This window comes from Natator depressus, chromosome 7, assembly GCF_965152275.1.
Source record: "Natator depressus isolate rNatDep1 chromosome 7, rNatDep2.hap1, whole genome shotgun sequence".
In the NCBI taxonomy this organism is placed as follows: Eukaryota; Metazoa; Chordata; order Testudines; family Cheloniidae; genus Natator; species Natator depressus.
In genome coordinates, this window is record NC_134240.1 from 7,162,184 (window position 1) to 7,185,661 (window position 23,478).

A 23,478-nucleotide genomic window follows, 5' to 3' on the forward strand; every position below is an offset into this window, starting at 1 on the left:
GACTGTAGGAAGGAGGAGGGGATCAAAAATCCATATTAAGAGGAAATGGTTCAGCAAACTTTAACTCAGATGAAATTTCCACAGTATGGGGCCAATCCTACCCACAAGTTTCTGAGCAGATTTTAAAACGCTAACAATTTATTCAACATGAAATGAAGAAGAATTCAGAAAACAGCTTGTATTCTCATAATCTTTCACTTGACTAGAGTCTCAGTAACTTTTGTCCTCCTGTAACATCATTTTACCCCATGCTGCTGGGAGATTGTTTTATGTTGGATAGGACATGTCGTTACTTTTGGAAGCGAGTTTTTGCTGAAAGAATATTATTTCTGGCTCATGGAGTTATTTTTAAAACTAAAAATATCAATTTAATGGACTCGCATGAAGCAAAAGCCACCAGGATAGGTTGCACCACACAGAAATTGGTCTTTAACAGTTGGACGCGGGGGCTAATTCACATTTACCCTGAGGTCCCTTTACACTGTTAGTGGCGGCTGCACACAAACATAGTTAAAGCAGTGAGGCAGCGGTCTAGCATAACAAGGGTGAGTGCTTGGAGTAAGTACAATACATTAAGACTGGAGTTTTCAAAGCTATTTAGCTATTTAATTTGCCATTGAAGGGTTTAATTGAACACTTTCACCTTGGCACTGAAGAAAATTCCCAAAGGTGTAGGACCTTTGGGCCATGCCTAAATGTTAGCCAGCGTAGGCATGGGCAAGAGTTAGGTGGCCAACAGTTACTTCAGACTGGATAGGGGAGCACCCCCCAAGAATTAGGCAAGTGAAAGTTATTCTTGGTCTGGGTGCAACCAACTTACGAGGGAGAAATGCCAGTTGGCTCAAGATCAGCTTCCCATTGGAAACTGCAGCTTAGTTCCAAAAGGGATAGCAGCTGGGAGAGGAAGTCCAGTGACAAAAGCGATGCCGGATGGGTGCAGTGGGCTAGTTCAGTGCTGGGCAGCTGGGGAGACAGGTTGAAGGGGATGCTGGAGGATAGGTGGGTGGGGTGCTGGTGGTGTCAGGAGACAGGAGTGTGGGATGCTTTGGCATGACAGATTAGGGAGTAGTTGGGTCACTGCATCCTTTAATGGCAAGTCAGGCACTTGGCAAAGCCGTTTTGGAAATTCCAGCCAGAGTCTCCTTAAAGACGGTAAGGAGGGAACTTGGAAGCATTGGTGCTGCCTTCCCTGAGGGGCAGCAGGCTGTTTCATTCCACGCACGTTATTGCTCTGAACATTATAGCCCACGGAACATTCCATTTCTAAAACCCCACAGAGAGTTGAGATCCAAAGTACCTTGCTGTGTGGAATCTCTCTCTTCTTTCAGTGTTTAGAGGAGCTGCAGCTAATTTAATGAAGTCCCTCTTGCATCAGTATCAGAAGAAAAAGCAGGCAAGAGATCCTGGCTTTCTTATCCTCTCTGTGCTGTAAGGATTCATCCAAAGTCCATTGTGCTCAACATCAAGGCTCCTGTTGTCTGCGGGGGGCTTTGGGTCAGGCCTGTAGTCTGAATGTGGCTGCACCTCACAGCAGTGGAAGGTTGTATCTGTGGTGGGGGTAAGCTTAGTGCACTTTTCATGTTCATTATCAAAGCAAACCCTCCAGACTTTCCAAGCTGAGTTTTAAAGCAGAAACCTGTCCTGGGTGCTGCTGTCAGCTCTGGCACTGGCTCCTCATGTAACCCCCTGGGGCAACTTGCTCCATCCCATCTACGCTATTGAAATGGAGATTATGATCCACACCCATACTTGTAAAGTGCTTAAGCATCTATGGATAAAAAACTGCAAGTGTGACATGCCCTAAAACTCCCCCCCCCCCCCCCCAGTGTGTTACAGCTCCCCCTCTATGCCTGATCCACAGGGGATGTCTGTCAAAGCCCCAGCTATGAGAAGTGGCTCTTTAACTTAAGCCATAGGGACTCTCATTTTCAATCCCTGGTATCTGCCAAGACAGCGGCCGTAACACAAGTTGGGGCTTATCTGGGATTTGAACTGCTGTGGGGCTTGAATCCGCAGGATGAGCTTTCCCTGTTCAGGGGAAGCACATAACCCGCTGGCCAGTGTGTATCGCGTCTCCCCTCTGCCTGATGCACAGAGGAGATGGGTGGCATTGAACTTTATTTGAATGTCTCAATAAGGCATATAAATGTCTAAGGAATCAGATGCAAATCCTGTTCTCACCTCTCCCCTTTGCTGAATTTTTTTTTTCCTAGCCAAGTGCCATGGTTGGAGCTTATGGTAAGAAAAAGTGATGTTTTGGGAGATTACAATCTTCCTTCCATGTAATACATGAACAAACGAGCCAATTTATCTTAATAAACTGGAGGAGGAATCGGAACAAGCTCAGAAGAGCCAAATTTTTATCAGTTTCTTAGTAACACAATACTGAGAGGGCTATAGAACAGCCCATCACATACTGCAATGTTAAATTTCAGGCAGGCTCAGAGAGAAGAACCTGTCTGGAGATGGGATTTGTATATCTCGGTTCAGTTGATTTTACTTTTTCTCTTCAGTGGCTAGAGGAAATCCATGAACAGATTCTTTAGGACTTAGGAAAAAAATGATGGTGCTGGTTAAAATCATAGGTAATAAATTAAATGAGAAGAAGGTTCTAGTGGTGAGGATATAATTTTAATTAGTAAACTGAAGAGATCAGGAGAGGAATTTCCAGCTAGAATGATAACATCAATTAGCATAAGTTAATAAGATTATTGTGATTATTAATCAGCCTCACATTTGAAATTAAAAAAACACGTATTCAATCTATTAAAGGGAGCATCTTAGATCGTAACCGAGGTGCTCAGAATCTGTCATTTACCAGAAATATTAACCTGTTTTGAGCAGCATGTGAGAGATTGAGTTAGAAAGGTTTCAGAGTAGCAGCCGTGTTAGTCTGTATTCGCAAAAAGAAAAGGAGTACTTGTGGCACCTTAGAGACTAACAAATTTATTTGAACAAAAGCTTTCGTGAGCTACAGCTCAAGCTCACGAAAGCTTATGCTCAAATAAATTTGTTAGTCTCTAAGGTGCCACAAGTACTCCTTTTCTTTTTGAGTTAGAAAGAAGCTTTTGTCTGCAAAGTTGTGGGCAGATCTAATGCAAAGTGCATTAAAAAAAATCTTTTCGTTGCTCCTCTGTATGAAAAGGGATTTGAAGTTAAACTCACTTTTGTGTTGGCTTTTCTACATTACATGTAATGGCTCCTCCTTTTCCCACTCTTTCCCGAAAGTGATTGCCAAGCTTTCTGATGGTGATTCCACATTCAGATGCAGAGATGCCTTTTTTCTCCATTCAAATGAGTAAGGAGGGACTTCAGAGTCTCAGGGCTTGGCTATATTAGAAAAATTGCACTGGCATAATGAAATCTATTTGAAATCATCATAATTAAGAGTGCAAACCTCTAATGTAGAGGCACTCAAACTGGCCTAACCCTCACTTAAATTGGTTTAGCTCATGCTGGTGAAGTACTAATTTAAGTTAGGGTTGACCGATTTGAGTAGGTTTTCACAGGCTTAATTTTTAAAATCAGTTTCCTTAAACCCGTAGAACTCTTCTACTGTAGCTCAGGTCTGAGGCTTCCTCATGTTCCTGCACTATTCAGGTCTCCTGGATCTCTTTGCCAGACACCTTGAGCAACGGAAGGAAAGCGAGGACCATGTACTTCAGATGTAGCAAAGTGTGTGTTTTATTGGGAGGGCTGGGAATGTTTGAGAGAGACTCTGCATCACTGAGAGTATGTATAATGGCCCCCACGTATTCCATAGCAGGGCCACCATGTCTGATTCTGATTGTGTAGTGGTGTCTATCAGGAGTGACTCTGTGGAATTAGACAGGTATTAAACTAGGTAGTGAGATCAGAATTAGACCGGTTTCTTGACCTCTCTGTACAGCACCGGGCACAGTTTTGGTCCTATATAAATAAATACTATAAATGTAATGAGTATGCTTTGCAGTTCACTTTTAAAGAGCCAGGAAGGCTCCTGAGGGTGCCCGCGCAACCCGCATAAAAATCAATGAGAAAATTCCCAAAGACTTCAGTGGGAGTTGGATCAGGCCTCAAGATCAAGAGGCGGTGTAAAGGCCAAGGCTAACACTTCTGTTTCAGAGACAAAAGGAAAACAATTTATCTTGCTGTGCAGAATCTTTCAGGACTGGGATGAGAAATCAGGGATCTAGTACCAGCTCTCCTACAGCCTAAAGTTATCTCCTTTAGCATAGTTTTTGTGCTGTAGTTTTCCCCAGCTGGCTGCAATAATTACCTTGCCTGGGTATTGTGAGATTTAATTTAATGTCTATAAAGCACTCTCTCTGCTCCTTGGATCCGAGGTGCTATAGAAGTGTAGCACATTGGATTTTCATTTGATGAAGAGTGAACTTATGCAAATGGTGTTTAAGAATGAATGTCCCCAGACTGAAAAATGCTCCCTTAGCACCAGGTTGAATCATAAATTAAATTTGCATGGTGCTCAATAATGAAGGCTTCCCAGCGCTCTCAGAACATAAACAAAAACTCATTAAAATTAATACGTCTTTCCCAGGAACTCTAGAAAACAAAACCTTAAGCATAGGACAAAGTGTTTCGTGGCCCCAGAGCAGCAAAAATAAAGAGTAAGGGTAAAATTTTCAAAAGCATCCAGGTGACATAAGTTCTTATAAGTTGCATTTGCAAAGCAGACTTAAGGCCAGATTTTTAAAGGTATTTAGGTGCCTGACTCCCATTGATTTCAATGGGAGTTGTTCAGTGCCTAAATACCTTTAAAGCCTGGCCCTTGGGAGCTTAAGCTCATTGAAAGTCGGTGGCTACTAAGTCACTTCTGAAAATGTTACCCCAAAGCTATTTTACTCCTCTGCAGCCTTAAAACCAGCCTGTTCCCCCATTTATTCTTACTCTAGGTACGCTGCCCTTGGTCAAGCATCAGTAGCATAGTACGGGACCCAGTGTTCTATGGAAAAGTTAAACCTTGATCCACAGGCTGACAACTGGCCAGCTCAGAGAGCCATGGGTAAGCTAGACTTCCCATCCCCTGCTCTCCTGGCTTGTGGGCACTGGGAAGTGGTGTTGCAGCAGTATAATGCAACTGTCACCCAGGTGTGCGTTAGCATTTCCAGGTCAGAATGAGCAAGGAAAGGTCACCGTCCGAACGTAAAATCCCCTTCATCAGCTGGCTAATGGAGAGGGAGGGTGGCCTAATGGTCAGGACTCTAGCCTGGGACTTGGATGATCCCAGTTCAAATCCCTGCTCCACCACAGACTTCCTGTGTGTTCTTGGGGCTAGATCTGCAGAGGAAATTTGCAATGCCTGCCTTCCAGGGGAATCCATAGCCCATGGGGTCCTGAGGGTGAGCTAGGAGAAGCGCCACAGTAGCAGGACTTTAGTGCCTGTGTGCCTGCACAGTGATAGAAGAGTAGGGGACTTTACCAGCAGAAATTAGGCACAGTGGAAATTTAGGTGCCTACAGGGTTACGTGGCAGCTGAGTAGGGGTTTTGAGGATCTAAACTTTGGATTTAGGTGCCTAAACCTCAGGGTTGATTTGATTTAAATACGTCATGATTTAAATCACTAGTCAGGAAGACTCGATTTAATCACGGATTTCTACATAAAAGTGCATTCTTGCTGATTGTTAAAACCTTAATACATATTCTTCACAACTCAGAGATAGATGTAGGTTTCATTTTTAGACGGTAGACACTACTCATTTTTAAAGTGATTTATTTTGAAAACTTTTCAGATTAGATTTACAGCTATATCAGAAAATGAATGATTGTTTGGTTATTTAATTTACCGAAGGTAATTGAAACAGATAGTTCACCTCCCAATGACTTCATAAATATCTCCAATTCAACAGGTTAATCATTAATATTTGGAGGATTTTCTTGCCATGCTGTATTAGGAGTAGAACATCACCAGACAGACTTTTAAATTGTTTTATTTGACTAAAACAACAATGTTACGTATTCTGGATTTTTTTCTTCAACGGCAAACATATAATATTTTAACAAAAGCATATGCATTTTTGAATTTAGTTAAAGATTCAAGTTTTTTAAAATCAGGTTTGTTTTTGTTAAAATTGTTTTGAACTAAAATAGTTAAATGAAATATTTAAAAACAAAACAAAACTAAATCAGCTGTGTCAGCCAGGCCAACATGAGAAACTTAAAACATTGGCTTCTGCAGCTAACTCAGTTGTCTTCACCTTCATTTTCCTGTTTGTTCATAATCTGGAAAAGAAAAACAAGCTTTCCTGCTTTTTCAGGTCCCAAACGATTTCTCAGTTTCGAATGAATTAGTCCAAAGGAAGAAAATATTCTTTCTACAGTGGCAGAAGAAACTACTGCTGTTAAAAGTGAGATTATCGCTCAGGAGATTCTGATAATCATATGGAATCCAAGTACTTAAGTGACTTCCACCAGTTCACTGGTGTGACTTTCTTTAAAACATCATCAGCAAACATATATTTCTTGAATGGTTCTTATTCTCAAATTGGGTCTCTTTTACGGCCTGCTGCCATTATAGGTTTTCCCTTCTAGTGAGAGAATGGTATGGTAGATCTCAAATCAATGAAGGCTACACTCAGAAAGACCTCAAGACTTCTGGAATATGCTGCTCAAACAGTTTCACTTTTGTTTCTACTGCCTGTCCCTCCCTTCTCACATTTATCTCCAGACTTCTTCTCCTTGTCCGGATCTATTCCGTCCCCAACAATCTTCTATTCATTGAACTTTTTTAAACTTTGCACTTCTAGAGAGAGGTAAGGGATTGACTCTGTGTACACAAATTTCCAGAGGGACAATAGGGTTGAGATCTGTTATTTCTCACCTCTATATATTATTGATTTATTTATTTAAAAACATTTTTGCTGTTAACAAGCGTGTTATCTCTGGAGACACAAATCCACAGTTTGAGAACTGCAAAACTTAGCATCTCTGATGGTATCTTCCAGACTGAGCACTGAGTCCCATTGGGTAGATAGAAAGATTAACCTAAATAATCTATACAGAAGCCCCTGGAACCCCATAACATTGGATCCCAAGTCCATGAACTATTGGAACTCATTTACAAAATTTTTCTTCAACATTACATGAATATATTGTCTCCTACTATAGAATTAGAATTTATAATCCCTATTCCATGATGAGATATCTTTGAGCTATAATGTATCTTAATTAAAACTATCTTTAGATATAGTTTCCCCCCCCCTCAAAAAGTATCAAAAAAATCCAATTTAAATAAAAAAATCCGATATATATAATTTTTAAATCATTGATTTTTATCCATTCTGCTAAAGTGTCAGGTGGGTGTCTAGATCCCTCTGTGGATCTAGCCCAGGGCTGGGCAAACTTTTTGGCCCGAGGGCTACAGCGGGGTTGCGAAAGTGTATGGAGGGCCGGGTAGGGAAGGCTGTGCCTCCCCAAACAGCCTGGCCCCCGCCCCCATCTGCCCCCTTCCACTTCCCGCCCCCTGACTGCCCCCCTCAGAACCCCCGACCCATCCAACCTCCCCCCCCCGCTCCTTGTCCCCTGACTGCCCCCTCCTGGGACTCCCCTGCCCCTAACCGCCCCCCCCGGGACCCCACCCCCTATCCAACACCCCCTGTTGTTTGTCCCTTGAATGCCCCCCCATCCACACCCCCGCCCCCTGACAGGCCCCCTGAGACCCCACCTCCATCCAACCCCCCCTGCTCCCTGTCCTCTGAGTGCCCCGACCCCTATCCACACCCCCACCCCATGACAGCCCCCCTGGGACTCCCACGCCTATCCAACCCCCCCTGCTCCCCGTCCCCTGACTGCCCCCCGGGACTCCCTGCACCTTATCCAACCTCCCTGCTCCCCGCCCCCTTACCATGCTGCTCAGAGCAGCAGTAGCTTGCAACCCTGCTGAAGCCAGCCATGCCGTCCGCCCTGCCTGGCAGAAGCGGCGGGCCAGAGTGCTGGCGGCACAGCGTGGCGCGGTACGGCGGCGTCGCTGCGGGGGAGGGGCCGGGGGCTAGCCTCCCCGGCTGGGAGCTCAGCGGCCAGGCAGGACAGTCCCATGGGCCGTAGTTTGCCCCTAGGTCTCTGGGCTTCAGCTTCTCATCTATACAATGGGGATAACAGCCCTTTCTCACAGGGGGGTTGTGAGGATAAATACGTTAAAGATGGCAAGGTGCTCAGCTACTACAAGTAATGGAGGCCAGATAAACACCGAAGATAGATCATCTAACGTGCAAGGACCGTGGCAGGCTACAGACCAAAATGGCCCTCTGGAGCTGCTCTCCCAAGTCACAAAGCCGAGAATAGCACTGTACCACATGTGTGTTCCCATCGCTGAGGAAATCGTGTCCTGCCTCAACCCAATTTAAATGTTCTACATAAACCCTCAATAGCAACTCGTAATACCTGGTCTGTTGTGTTTCAAATGCCTCTGAACAATGCATTAGTACATGGGTCTAGTGCAGGAGCAGTAGTGTGGTTAACTACAAATAAGTCCACAATCCTGACAACCAGTTTTCTCTTTCCCAAATACTGCAAAAGAGTTCGTATGAATTGGTTAGCCTGAAATATAAAACATTAGAACGGAGCACAAACTGGTAATCCAGGTGGGATTTGATTATTATATTTTGTTTAGAAAAATAATAAAATAAGGAAATAGAAGGTTTAGCTTCAGATGTGTCTAAAGACTCAGAAGAGTTTGGATTTTTTTTTGAGATCTGGATTGGCACCTTACAGTCAATTCCGAGTAAGGAGCAGAGTATATTAAAAATTGCAATGCGGACTGACTTGTGCCTCTGAAGAACACTGTCTTGCCAGTTTCTGGGTAATGTGGTTATTATTCTCCAACATGCGTGGTACTTTCTACCTGCAGTGAAATCTCTCCTGGACTACTACTTAAATCTTGAATACAGTATGACGCATGAGTAATGGAGTGTCAAGCTCCACTGGGTTTCTTTGAAACACGGGATGCAGTCTAATGAGGATGGCTCGAGGTGAAGTGGTGTGGAAAATAGGCATAGATTCTCCCAGTCAAAAAAAGTCGGATCCCCACAAGAAAACAGGCATTTCCCAGTTATTGGACGCAGTTAAAGAAGTGGATATATTGGTCATCTCCCTAATATTTAATGTAAAGTAAGAAGCAGTTTTTCAGCCCAATCGCAAAGGGATTTCTGGTTGGTTTTACTGATATATGTAAAAATGCAAAACTTCAAGTAAGCAGATTTTACAAGCTTTGATAATATGTTCAGTAGCGCTGAATTTAGTGATTGCATTATAACTCTTATTGGACAGTGCTGTACCCTTCTGTTCTGATTCATAATGACCTTGCTTCTCAGAATGATAGAGAGAGATGTCATTTACCCCAAGCCAACATTCTCAGTCCCTTTAGGATGGGAAATGGAGGAATTGTGAATCATTACAGTGTCTCCATTCCCCTATTAGTCAATTCAGTTGAATAAGATGGCCAGAGAGTGAGTGGGAATATGAAGTAGCTGGTGGGACTGAAAGGAAGTACTGTATACCACTGAATAATGGTGGAAATGCTTTTACCTCTCTGGATTGGTCCTTTCTTTAGCAATTATCATCACACTGTTTGAGCTCTGACCTTTGCTGATTTCTCTAATATCAGTGGTGATCTGCACATATCTTTAAGGTCCTCTGGATAATCTCTTCTTTGTGCTTTCACTGTTCCCTATCTACGGCATGATCACAGGTGTTCCTCATGAAAAACTCATGTACAGTTATGAGAAGGCCTGTCTTCTTCTTCTGTTATTAATCAGCTTGTACTAAGCACCTTTTAGTTATTTGCCTCCTCCTAAGTGAGATAAAAGTTTTCCAAGAACTAATCTTCTCTACAAACTTTTATATGCAACATAAGGTGGAATTTTCAAAAGTGCTCAGCACTGGCCTAACTTTGCTCCTGTTGAAGTCAGTGATAATACTCCTGTCAACAGGTCAACACCGAGTGACGCTGAAAATCCCAGTGTTTACTTACAACAAGGGCTTGCCCACATGAGGAGGTTGCGGTGGTTTAAGTGAGTGTGTTTTTTAAAGTGTGATGTAGGTGCTCCTATTTCAGTTTAAACCAGACTTATTTTGACTTTGCTGCAGTTGATTAGGAACAGGGTTCAATTACATTGAAATAGCCACATACACCAAAATTAAGTGTCTGTGCAGGAGTTTGGACTGATTTAACTAGAAAATTAGATCTATATTTGGGCTTCCGGAGTTTGGACTTCAGGCACTAGCAATAATAATTGAGCTAAAGCGTATTCGAATCCAGTTCTGACCAGAAGATGGCAATCTTGATACACAGGTGAAGTCTAGTAGTTAAGACATTTTTTTTTGCAGAGATGGAAAAACTGCATGTTTCCTTCTGTTAATTTGAAAAATATACCCTCTTAGCAAGATGAGGGTAAGTGCTAATGATAAAATACACACATTTTTAGTGGCAATTGCCCCCAACAAGCAAACACAACTAGAAAATTAGAAGTGCGCTTAGATTTATGACTCATTACACATTTCACAAGGTTCATCTGGTAATGATTTAAGACCAAATGTTTTGAAATTCATGACTCTTTCCAGCCATAATTATAACACTAAAAGGGTAATAAGACAACAGGTGCTAATAGTGTCACATTAGCCAGCCTGCTCTGTAAAATAAAGCTAGAAGCATAATGATGCCATTAAGACCAATTTTTATTATTTGAGCTTATATCTAAAGTACTTCACCCTTTGTTCAGATTTCATGATTAGTATGTATGGGCACACTGAGGGGGAGCCTGTAAACTTCAGACTGAAGTCCTAAGAGATTGCATAGCACTGTATATTGCCAGAGTTCATAATGATCTTTTGGGAAATAATATATATATGGCAAAAGCCATTTTCTCTCTAAGCAATAATCAGGATCCTACACTGTCTGCTTTTTCACTGACTTCCATGGGCCAAGAGCTCCCTAACAGAAATCAGTTTTGCCCCATATACAGAGGCCAGTCAGAACAATTGTGTGGTGCCTTAATGAAGGTTGAGGTTATCTGGAGCCTGTCTCTATGTATCCAGAGACGATGACGGGATATAACCTTCTGACAGAAACAGAGGGCCAAATTCATTCCTCTTTTAGCTTCACTGCAGTCAGTGGGATTGCACCAGGGATGAACTGGATTCTAAGTTCTTGGTGTACTGAGTGCACAGTAAGTGTGTTCTGGACTGCATTGTTCTCCATGAGTCCGTGGTGTCTGTCTGTGCAACATTAACTTCTGTTACTGAGTTTGCAGAGTGTCTATGTGCAGAATCCAGACAGGTGCTGTGAAGCTAGCTGTTGCTGAAGACAAGTGTGCATTTTTAATTTCTCTCTTTTTAACAGGTCCTGTGTCATGGCTAGTGTGCGTATAGATATGAAGTCGAGAATATAAAAGTAAACCGAGGCCAAGTGCTGCTTTGTGGGAATATGTTGTGATCAGGATAGTCAATGGGATGTCACCATGTAGGAAGCCAACATTCTGTACTTGCTTATATGCCAGAAACAATGCCAACGAATGCATGTGATTGCTCCTACTCCTGTTTTAGCAACACTGTTTCATTAACTTTCCCGAAGACCCCAATACAGCAGTGAGTTCTGGGCAAATGCAGGGAGTCTGTCCTTGTGGACGTCATTAGGAGATTGTGACCTAGAACTGTAGATTTAACCCTGCATAATCTGAAACTCAGGGGCATTTGTGAGGGACAGATGTACTCATGTAGCTTAAAATTTTACACTAGGCTCTTCTGAGTCAATAGTCATTTAAAGCTGAAGGCCAGTGTCTTTGGATGAAAAGCATCACTGGTACATACTGTGCTAAGAAAGCAAATGATAGAACGTGTATTGATTGCATTATCTTAATTCATGCTGCGTTACCTGTAAGCCACTGAAGTGCTTTAAATCTGAGTATGGTAAATCAATTGAAAAGTCGTGTAACTCCCCCCCCTGAAGTTGAGGTTGTTACATTTTCATCCTGTGCCCCAATAGGCAGGTGTGACATTAATTCTGCATGCTGTCCCTTTGAAGGTGAGGGCTCGGATCACATCAGAAGAATGCTTAGTAGTTGTTGATAGTAAGATCCACATGCAAAAACAATAAGGTAACGAGTCGTAAGTTCAGATGTACAGTGAAAATGTCGGTGTTCTGTCTAGTTGCAACAGTCTTTGCACAAAAACTTTGTGAGCAACGAGTGCCCTATGGAACCAGTCTGACAATAGACCCTGGGATGACATTAGCTGTTACTTTCTTTCATACCAGTACAATGCAATCACTTGTTTTTGTTCTTGTGCAGTGAAATATTCCCTTGTAGCTCAAATTCAAATCGGAAAAACATCAAAGTTAATATGAAACAAAATGGAAGGCACTGCAAATATCTGGAGAAAATAGATACATTACTTTGTAGCCACCCCTCTCATGCCAAAATTGCAACGCCACAGAAGTCAGGAAGCCACGCTGGGCTCTTTGTACCCCCTTGGATGGGTAGATTAAAAAGGCTTTCAGATGAAAAACAAAGTTTTCTTCCTGCCGCCATACTTTAAGGAATAAAAAGCTAATGTAAGGACATGGAGTGTTATGAAGCATGAAGTTCTATAAATATTTATGCTGAACTACAAAAAAAAGTTGACAATTCTTATTTTCTTGACATATTGGGGTCATTTGTTGTTTTTGACCCCTGGAATTGAAGCACACATGGAGTGGTGCCTCTTTGGAATGACTCTTGGCTATTGCTAGCCCATCCTGTTGTGCGTGCAAGTTACAAGAGAATTTATTTCATAGCCACTTTTGAATACAGACGTTGAACTTTATACCGTGTTTAAAAAAAAAAAAGTAGTCTTACAAGCTGCCAGTTATGCTTATTCAATTTGTACACCCTGACAACAAGCTACTAAATTTAATGTTTTCATGAGGCATATTGAATGTATACCAGTTAGTTGCTTAATTTAATTTATTTGCAAATTCTGAGTCTGAGTTCATTTTTGGAGGAACAGATTTCATCCAGGTTACTTTTTTATTATGTGCACTTGCCTTTGAATGCAAAATATTTTAAAACACATTTAATTTTAACTTCATTTTGGGGCCAAATTCTCTATTGTTCCTTTCCTGTACCAGGCTAAGGTGGGTCTAAGCCACCTTTGTACTTTTCATATTCTAGCACCAGCCCCCAGCACAAGCTACAGTAGCCCCATGCTACTTTGTTATGTTGACTGATGAGACTTATATGCAGTTGTAGCTGTATTGGTCCCAGGATATTGGAGAGACAAAGTGCGTGGGGTAATATCTTTTGTTGGGCCAACTTCTGTTGGAGAGAGAGACAATCTTTCGAGCTTACACAGAGCTCTTCTTCAGGTCTTGGGAGCCTCCACCTCTGCAGAGGCCTAGGACTCTACGTCTGCGCTTGAGTCTGACATATTTGCAGGTAGACAGAAGAGGGGTTTGGACTCAAGCCTGAGTCTGAGCTCTGGTCTACACTACAGAATTACTTTGGTATAACTGTGTCGCTCAGAGGTGTGAATAATCAACACCCCTCTGTGACATAGTTATAAGTGCTGGTGTAAACAGCGTGCTCTCAGTGAGAGAGCTTCTCCCACCGACGTAGCTACCGCCTCTCGCGGAGGTGGATTAACTAAGGCTGTGTCTACACAGTGCACCTTACAGTGGCGTGGATGTGCCCTGCAGCCGCGCTGTCATCAGGCATGCTGTGTGGCTGCTCTTCATCGCTGGAAGAGAGTGACAAAATCAAACCACCCCCAATGAGGGGCGGTAGCTTCGTCGATGGGAGCACGGCTCCCGCCAGTGAATCGCTGTCCACACCAGTACTTTTTGTCGCTAAAACTTCTGTTGTTGTTGCGGGGGAGGGTGGTTGTTCCACACCCCGAGTGACAAGTTTTAGCGATGAAAGCGCCAGTGTAGACGTAGCCTGAGATGACGGGGGAAGCTCTCTCCCATTGGCTTAGAGCGTCTTCATTAAAGCTCTCCAGCGGTGCAGCCGCATCAGTGCAGCGTTTTACATGTAGACCTGCCCTGAGCCTGGGTTTACGTTGCAGGGTAGACGTACCCAGAGTAGGGATGTAAAAGGTTAACCGGTAAACATTAGGCTTACCGTTAACTGACTTTAAACGTTAAGCCCAGCGGCCCCGCGCCAGCCAGAGGGACCCCAGCCCAGGCTGGGCTGCACCGGCTGCACTGGCCAGCCAGCCAGAGGGACCCCATCCCAAGCCCCCGCCACGGCAGGCCGTCCGGAGTGATTTCGGTTAATGGTTAACCAGTTAAATTATATAATTTTAACCGGTTAATTTTTTAAACCGATATTTACATCCCTAAGCCAGAGTGTCACAGCTAAGGTGAAACAGATTGTTGAGCATAAATAGTTAACACATTTCAAGGGACCATTCAAGGTGAAGTGGCCTCTTAACACCCCTCCAGTCATGGATAGGAGAAAGCTGGGGCTGGGGGTTAGTGGGTTATTGTTTGTTGTAATAAGCCATAAATCCAGTGTCTTTGTTCATTCCATGATTTTTAGTGTCTAGCAAAGTTATGAATTTAAGCTCCCAGGCTCATCTTTGGAAGGTGTTGTGCAGGTTTCCTTTGAGGATGAGGACTGAGAGGTCAGATATAGAGTGATGGTTTTGTGAAAAGTGTTCACCCACAGGATATGGCGGTTTTTGTCTTACTGTTTTTCTGTGTGAGTTCATTTGAGAACGTAGTGATGTCTGGTTTCACCCACGGAGTTGTTATTGGGGTATTTAGTGCATTGGATGAGGTACACCACGTGTTGTGATAGGCATGTGTAAGACCCAGGGATCCTGAAAGGTGTGTTGTGCGGGTGTTGATCATTGTAGCAGTGGAGATGCTGGTTTTGCATCTGGTGTTCTGGCAGGGTGTGATGCCGCTTTGAGTTGATGTGTTCTGGTCCATGGGGAGCCTGAGTCTGATGGAGAGCTTAGTTTGAAGGCCAGAAGACTTTTATAGGCCAGTACATCACACAGCAGGAGTGCAAGTACACTGACCATGTCTCTTTCAGCTCTCTCCCTCCTCGTCTGCCAGAGTCTGGGAAGAGAACTGGCACCAAGCCATTATATCAGTTCTGCACCAGACAGTGAACCTCTCTCTGACTGGAAGATTCTATAGGGACCATTTCTGCCTCCTTTACACTGCCAGTGTGATGTAAAAGGGCCTCAGCATAGGGCAGAATCTAGTCTTTAATCTTTAAAAATACCCTGTTATTCTCAGGGTTTCCAGTGTTGTGGTAAGTTACTATTCTATGCAAATAAACCACTGCTATTATGTTGTTAAGACAGAGATTTTAACGTAGAAAAGCCAAAAGATTCAGGGATCAGGTTCTTCCACTGCACAGTATGAGGAACTCCCATTGTGACAGGGAAGTACCTGTACTGAGATGTGGAACTCTGGGCGATTTACCCACACAGCCAGATCAATTGAGTCCTGGTAGCCACAACTTAGGAGTATGTAAAAAAAACCTAACAACCTTGGAGTGTCTCAGCAAACTGACTTAAGGGGCAAGAACACAGGAGCCTTGCAAGGAGGATCCTAGCTGAATTCAGGGGGAAGCTTAGGAGCAGAGTCCTGTTTGTTTCCAAAGGAAAAAAGCAGGAAGAGAGGAGCATATGAGGATACATACAGTGCTGAGCAGGGTGGGGATTTGGTATGTTTATATGAGCTACTTGCATCCTGCCTTGGGAGAGGTGCACCTTAGAGTTATTCTTCCTGTAGCACTTTTACCTGTACTTCTTTTTATGTGGTCTTCCACTACAGGCAGACCACAAATACAGAATGAAAATGCCACACACGCTTGTTAAAGTTACGTAATTTCCTATTTATGCAATCTCAAATTTTAAAAGAAAATAAATAAATTCAAGGAATTTGCCACTTGAGGCAACACTACCATTCAAACTGAGCTTATTTAACTCTTTACCATCCTCACAATAACATCTAAACGCCCTCACACACCTACTGCTCACCTGAACAGCCACCGACTGCCCCTTTGCTTCAGCCATACAAACTTGCCCACAGTGCCTGGGGCCCCATGCCTCAAAAACCACACCCACATGCAACCGTAACTGACCTCAGATTATTGTGTGTCGCAATAACAGGTTACCAACTTTGTAAATAAGTCTACCATGGCAGCTGGGGAGAGCGACTCATTGCAGTGAACCCTTTATGGCACCCAGCCTTGAGACTCCACTTCTTGGATGGCAGATCTGTTGGCTAGAGAGGCCAGGAAACATTGGTGCCAGTACTTGCTTCTCCTTGCAGTGGCTGAGCTTCACCGTGCATTTGAAGGGACTCTTTACAATAAACATTTTTATTTCCATCCAATGCTCGATGAAGTGTTCCTCAGTCTTGGTCACTAGAGCACATAATGTGGCTGTCTTGCTTATTTGGAAAACAAGCAGGTGCAAATTGGTCTGGAGAAAAGTCTTCCCACATGTCCAATTTACAGTGCTAATATTGAGAAGGATTCCTATGACTTCGAAATAACTTCAAGCTTTCCCCTTTTCTTTAATGATCCCTTACCCCAAATCCGCTTCTGCTTTGAGAGTCACTTTCAAACTGAAACATTTGTGGAGGACATTTCCATTTTTCATTAGTGTAGCATTGTACATTCTGATTTCAGCAAGCACACGGCACTGTCTGACAGTGAGTACATGTGTGTCTCACCAACAGTTTTTAAAGTTGACTCCGAAATATACAAACCGTTCCTCCGTTTTGCAGGTTTCACTGTGTGGAAGGAAAAGAAAACAAATTAACTTTATAAGGGAAGTGGACTCAAGTGTGTGTAGTCTAATTATAGGCTTCTTTTACAGGTTGCCTGTCTAATACGGGTTCCTTCTGAAGTTGTAAAGCAGAGGGCTCAAGTTTCTCCTTCATCCAGTATCTTTCAAGTTCTTTCCAACACCTTATATCAAGAGGTAAGGTCTGATCAAGACTTGTGAATTATAGCCGCTTCCAACTGTTCTCCAAGTCCAGTGCTGTATGTTCCTAGCAACTCTCCAAAACTATCCTTTGGCTAAGAGTTATTGGCATGTTACATTGGAATAGAATGCTAGCGAGTTATGTTGCTTCTCTTCATATTTGGGGCATCTGCACCTGGAAACATGGGTTAAAATCCTCTAGTTTCTGTAATGCCTTATGCAGTAATTTAACTCTTTCAAATCAGTCTGCTGGTTCCATGGCCTCATTAGTAGCAGAGCTGCCTGTGCTACAGCTAAGGTTAATGAATTAAAGCATTTAAAGTTCTCATGGGATTTGCAGAAAGGAAATGTCATTAGCATAACGTTTATGGTACTGCATCCTTTCTGCAGTGCTGATACACATGCCTGGGACTGCTGGGTCCTTTACTTTCCCTTGTGTGTGATAGGCAGAAATGACATCCCCCGGGGAGATTACTTGAGCACCCATTGTCAGGGAAAGCATTTCACGTGTCCCTGATGTTGACTCACCCTCCATGGCAAGTCGTCCCTTAACCCGAAAGGTTGTATCAAGCCTGAGGCCTGTCACAAGAACCGAATCCCTTCCTGCAGAGTTGATTCTCTTTGTATCTCTATTCCAGGATTGAGTGAAGCAGGTTGGTGGTTGGAGCAAAGCCCCTAAGCTCTACTTCCTGCATTTCCAAATATAAACAAGTTTCCACTAACGCCCTTTAATCCCCATAAGGATGTGTCTCCAGCGTTTCCTGGATACTACCCAGGAGCACGGGCCAAGTTTCCTCTGTGTCCTTTTAAGCCAATAGGATCCAGTCATCAGAGCATTGTGCTTCAATATCTGCTACTGACCAGGTATCTGGCTAAGAAATTCTGAGCCACCAAACTCAGTTGATAGAAGAAATATAGGGCACGTGTCTGCATAAATGCTGGGGAAGAGAGTGATTTTAAGTTTCAAAGGTGGTGTTTGAGTGGCAGCTTAGACTCCAAACTATAAAAAGCTTTCCGTGATATTTCTGGAGTCTCCTTTTCCCAGAAATCAGGGCCCTGGAGAGACTGACCGGCCAAGGACTATATTAAAACCCTTTCTGTGAAAGGTTGCACTCATCTTCCTCACATGCTTGTCAATACTGTGATTCTGGCTCTGTTCTGCTTTGCTCCGTAAATGTAGGTCAATGCATTAGTGGGGTAATGCACTCCATGAGGGTGTGACTAACGTGTTTTGCATTAATTGGTCCACTAGACCCAGCAGGGTCTACATGGACCAACACGTTAGTGCGCTTTAGAAATTGCACCCCTGTAGTGTGCATTGCTGTGCTACGTAGTCAAGCCCTAAAGTGTTGTGTGGAGGCTCTAATCTCTCTCTCTCTCTCTCTCTCTCTCTCCTTACACGTACATGCTTTCCCTGTCGCATCTTTTTCTACCTCCCATACTGTCTATCAATCTTGGATATTTATTTGGCCTCCATCACCATTGTATCTGAATGCCTCACAATCTTTAATACATTTATCCTCACAACAGTGAGTGGGGCAGTACTATTATCCCCATTTTATGGTTAGGGAAACTGAGACACAGAGGCTAAGTGACTTGCCCTAATCACACAGTCTTTAGCAGAGCAGGGACTTGAACCAGGTCTCCCAAGTCCTAGGCTAGTGCCCTAACCACAGGACCTTCCTTCCTTTCTGTAGTTGAAACTGGGCTAGCAACATTGATATGCTCAGATCCACAGTTGTTGTTAAAACTGCTTCAGACATTGTGCAGGCAGGGCAGACGGAGTCCTAAACTTTACCATGAGAGATCCAAGATGGAGGAACTATAGAGCAGCCTTGCAAAATCTACTAGTTAACTTTCCTCAAGATGGAAAATCCATTTCCAGACCCTTCCTCTCCCTTCCGCCTTAAAAAAAAACAAACAAACAAACAGGGGAGGGGCTGTTGAGGAAAGGCTGAGTGGATACTTTCAGGCAAAGTCCTTTTACATTAGTTTGGAATTTAATTTGTGGGATAGGCACCCAAGGTAATTTTTTCTTTTGCATGAGTGTTAAATACTATTGACCTACATTTTGAAAAAATATCTGCCAACTTCTGGGTGCTGAACTTGAGACACCTGTAAGTGGGGGTGGGGTGATGGGGGATGACTGATTTTCTGAGGATGAGCTCTGTGCACTTCTTAAAATCAAGCCCCTTTCAGGGGTCAGGTTAGGCACCCAAAACCAGCAGTCATTTAAAAATAATTAGCTCTATTTTTTTCCATCTTTGTCATCCTCCTGGTGAGCCTGGATGAGCAGATTTTATAGCTGGGCTAGTACATTTTTTAGGCGGAGGTTACAAGTCTGCTGCTTTCAGACAACTGCAGTTATGGGAAAATAACATCTGCTCATCCTCCTCTCTCCTTTTTCCATCCCATCCCTGAACCACAAGATCTACTGGTCTTGGAGATACTGTCATAGAAACACTGAAAGGAGAACTGAGCCCTGTTATACATGCAGTGCATAAATTCTATCCTCTGATTACAGATATGACATTTTAAAGTCTTTCCTGACAGTGACTCTGAACCAGAGCAATTAAGAAACCAGACATATGGCCAGCTTGTCATCCTAGATGCCAATTTCATGTGGGCCATTTAACTTAAACATCCTACTACTTTGCTTACATATGCATTTGGAAGAGTGGAGGCTTCTAGCTCTGCAGCTGCGCATGGCAAATATTAGGTAGTCAGAGTATGAAATAATGTATTTCTATGCCTTCCTGCTCTTCTGATTCAACTTATAGGGTCTGTTTTCTACTTGAGGTGAATGGATGTCTGATTATTCTTAGCACTGGTTAAATATGCTTTGAAAGGAAGATAAAACCCACTGGTGTGGTAAACCTTGGAAGACAGTGTACAGTGCTATAATCAATATGATCAAGTCATTAGAAGTTCAGATCTTGCTCTCAGTAAGGGTGTAATACCTGCCATGTAATTAATCATCAGTAAATTGTAGTATCTGCTAATGTAAGTCTCTATAGCTGAAGCTTTCATTTGTTACTTTACAGGGTATTCAAGGACTTTATCGAGGTTATAAAAGCACAGTATTAAGAGAGGTAAAACACTTGTTTTCTGTTTTGAAATGGTTCTGTTGCACTGTGTCATATCTTGTTGGGAAAAAGAAATCGTGGTACAACTGTGTCAAACAGATGGTTCTGCAAACTTTCAATACAAATATTTCATTCTAGGTAAGTTTACTAGTTCATAGAATCATAAAATATCAGGGCTGGAAGGGACCTCAGGAGGTCATCTAGTCCAACCCCCTGCTCAAAACAGGACCAATCCCCAATTTTTGCCCCAGATCCCTAAATGGCCCCCTCAAGGATTGAGCTCACAACCCTGGGTTTAGCAGGCCAATGCTCAAACCACTGAGCTATCCCTCCCCCCCATAGTTATGGGTGTGTATTGGGAGCTTAGATAAAATACGAATAAGCATCTACGATATATAAGTGGCAACTAATCTGTGCCTCAATCCTCTTAGGTTTTATGCTGCGTGGATGTAATCGAATGGAAATGTATCAATTATGAAGAAGTACAAAATAAAGTATTAGTAGAATTGTGTAAGTTTTGTGACGTGCATCCAGTAAGTGTTTATACACAGGGTGGCACTATCTGGCTCTCAGGCCCTGTTCCTGTGTAAGAAATACATACAGCCTTTCACAGCGAGACGTATAAATGTAATGCAGCTTTCTTTGACCCTAAATCCAAGGAACGCTGTCATAGGGAAGATAAATACTGAAAGTACACTTTAGCCAGCTAAGCTGAAATTTTTTTTAAAGGTTAAAAATATTGGTGAATCTCAGGATTTGCACTTTCTTTAACGTGTTATTTCTACACTTTGACAAAGAGGGAGACTTCTTTTAAAAGGAATTAAAAATTCTTCTGTTGAATTTTGTGGGCCCAGTCTGTTCCCGCTGAATTAATTGGGAACAAGATCAGAGCCATCATGCAATTTCAGCGTTGTCACTTTCTTTAGGTATTAGTTGTGGTTTTGGCCCTGATTCTGTAATTGGATTCTTTGTGAAGCCCTGCTGAAGTCAATGGGACTCAGTATGGGAGCAGAGATCTGTCCCCGGGAATCTGATTGTATGATCGAAGCATTTATGTTGTAGTGATTTTTTTTGTCTTTGAATATGCTCTGTCTGTGACTTGCCTATAGCTCTCATTTGGAGAGTGCAAGATGAATATGGATTCCCTCTGCATAGTAGTATTGGGAGGGTTCCCAACAGTTATATTGCGATTCTAATCTTAGAACTTCCTTGCACTCTAAAAACTATTGAGTAGTACCTTTAAACAAAAAACCTTTGCTTAGACTGTAACATGTGGTGATATGGGTTAAACTTCTCGTTCAGGCTTGTCATTTGCAAAAGTAGATATTGCATTGTGAACACTTTGGAGAAGGATACAGGATTGGTTTTCTCTGAAAATAATAGTACAAATGTTTTTCAGAATTGTGCTTCACCTACTGTGTCTAGTTAGGTGTAGCACATGTATGTTGTTCTTAAATGTCGCTTAGCTAAGCAATCAGGATTGGATCTTAGCCTTTTAAAAAACTCAGAATAGATTTTTACCATTAGAAAAGATATGTTCATTATTTATATGACCATTGATAGTAATGCTAACTAATTAACATTTGAAAGCCTGCTTTCAGCGGCATTCATTGCTTTAAAGAACTTTCCGTCATGCCCAAAACTGTATTCAGGGATAAAGATATATGTGTTCTGTAAACCTTACCACATAAAGTAAGAAAATCCCAAATGTAGTGTTGCTTTAAGTAGCAACAAATGTTAATGCCAGAGTTTATTTTAGCCACTCCAAATATTTCAAAAATTAGTTATTTGTGTGAAGATGACACTTGCTTTTCTGAAACATAATCCCCACCATAGCTTCATCCTGTACTTATTTTCTGGCTCACTAAACACATTATTCCCGCCGATTTCATCTGGAGGCAGGCAAAAGAGGGCAACAAGCTGTTTTGATTTCCCTGAGGGGTTCTGAATAAATGAATAAATTTAGATGCCATAGAATACAGATTTTGCATACTAACAGGTAAAACACATGGTTACAACTGGATGCAAGTCTCTTTAAAATTTGTTTTGACATATGTCAAGACGGTAATTAATTTCCAGGCCCTTCTCCTAGCCCAGCGTGTGACCCTTCCGAGATAACTTTGTTTACCCAAAATAGCAGGACTTTGTCGGAAATTTAATTGGGGTCCTTTCTACTATGTATATTCATAAATGATCCTTCAGAACTGATTTCAGTTGAAATATTGCTTTTTTGGAGTATGTGTCCAATAGAATGAGAAAAATTATTGCCAAATGAAATGTGGTTTCTTTTCAAAATGAAACAAATAATAGGTGATCTGTTTAAAAAAAAAAACAAAAAACCCTATCCATTTAACACAATGTTAAGACTATCACATTTTGTGACATTAAATATCGCTCTTTGCAGTGAAGTGTCCATTTGATATGCTGCTTTTACTCAGATTATTGAACTCTTAGCGGGAAATGTTGTAAAGCTGAAACTTTTTCTGGGAGTTCCCCTCCCTTCCCCCTACATACTTTTAGAATGCATTTCTTCCTTCCTTCAGCAGAAGGTCTTCTATAAAAGTCTGTGTTAATTCATTAGATACCTCCATGTGTTCCCTGTATTGTATGCACACAGTAACTTTTAATTCTCGCTGAATCTGATGTTTATGGAATCTCTTTGCATGCTTCAGACTTAGCTTGCACAAAGCCATTTTAGTTACAGAAGAAAGGGAGTTTCAGTATGTGGGCCTCAGTGTTGGATTTTTTTTTTATAGGGCCAAACAAACTGATTAGCTTCAATAGAGGAGCAGAGTGGAGAACTGAGCCACTACTTAAAACTCACTCCTAACTCAGGGCAGGTGGCTAGTACATGTGTCTCTCCCTTCCCCTTTGGTTTCCACAAAGTTCTCATTCCCCTTTTAGTGTCTCTTCCCTCTCAAACCCCATTTCCTATTGGTACCTACATCTTCCTCCATTTTGCTTCTGTCTGCCTTTGAGCTGACCCCAGAACCCAAAGGAGATTAGGTGCATTGCAGTTGTGGGTCTGTTCCTCCACACATGCCCTAGCAATACTAACACCAGCCTGAAAGACACATGCTCGTGCTCCCGGAAGAGAGCTGCTGGGCTAGAGCACAAGGAGGGCTGGGCTACGTGATCGCTCAATGAGACTTTCCTGTCTGGATAAGTGGCAGGACGCAGAAGGCTGTGAAAAGAAGTGGAATTCTCATGATGTCATTTCCAAGTGAGAAAGACACTTTCTAGGGTGGTAGTACACCATTTTGTAGAAAGCACATCATGCTAGTGAGAGGGGGTGTGAATTATCCACTTTCCCCAACACTGAAAAATGTGTTCACAAAAACTAGCAATCTTACAGCAAGGCAGGAGAAAATATCCATTATAAGGTCTCCAAAATTTCTTAATTTACTACTTCTGCTGAGCCTCTACATAAGCAAACTGAGCCAGAGTTTTAATTCCTGCATAATTCATTTT

The 23,478-nt window shown here is 42.4% G+C and overlaps 1 protein-coding gene across 1 annotated transcript in view; it reads left to right on the top strand.

The window, feature by feature from the left end:
• The window catches only part of SLC25A26 (solute carrier family 25 member 26), a 145,865-nt gene that overhangs the window by 27,337 nt on the left and 95,050 nt on the right, over window positions 1-23,478 (top strand). The window contains exons 4-5 of the mRNA XM_074957437.1: window positions 16,814-16,918; window positions 19,966-20,013. Of these exons, the coding sequence (XP_074813538.1) occupies window positions 16,814-16,918; window positions 19,966-20,013 (153 nt within the window). The remainder of the gene's footprint in view (window positions 1-16,813; window positions 16,919-19,965; window positions 20,014-23,478) is intronic.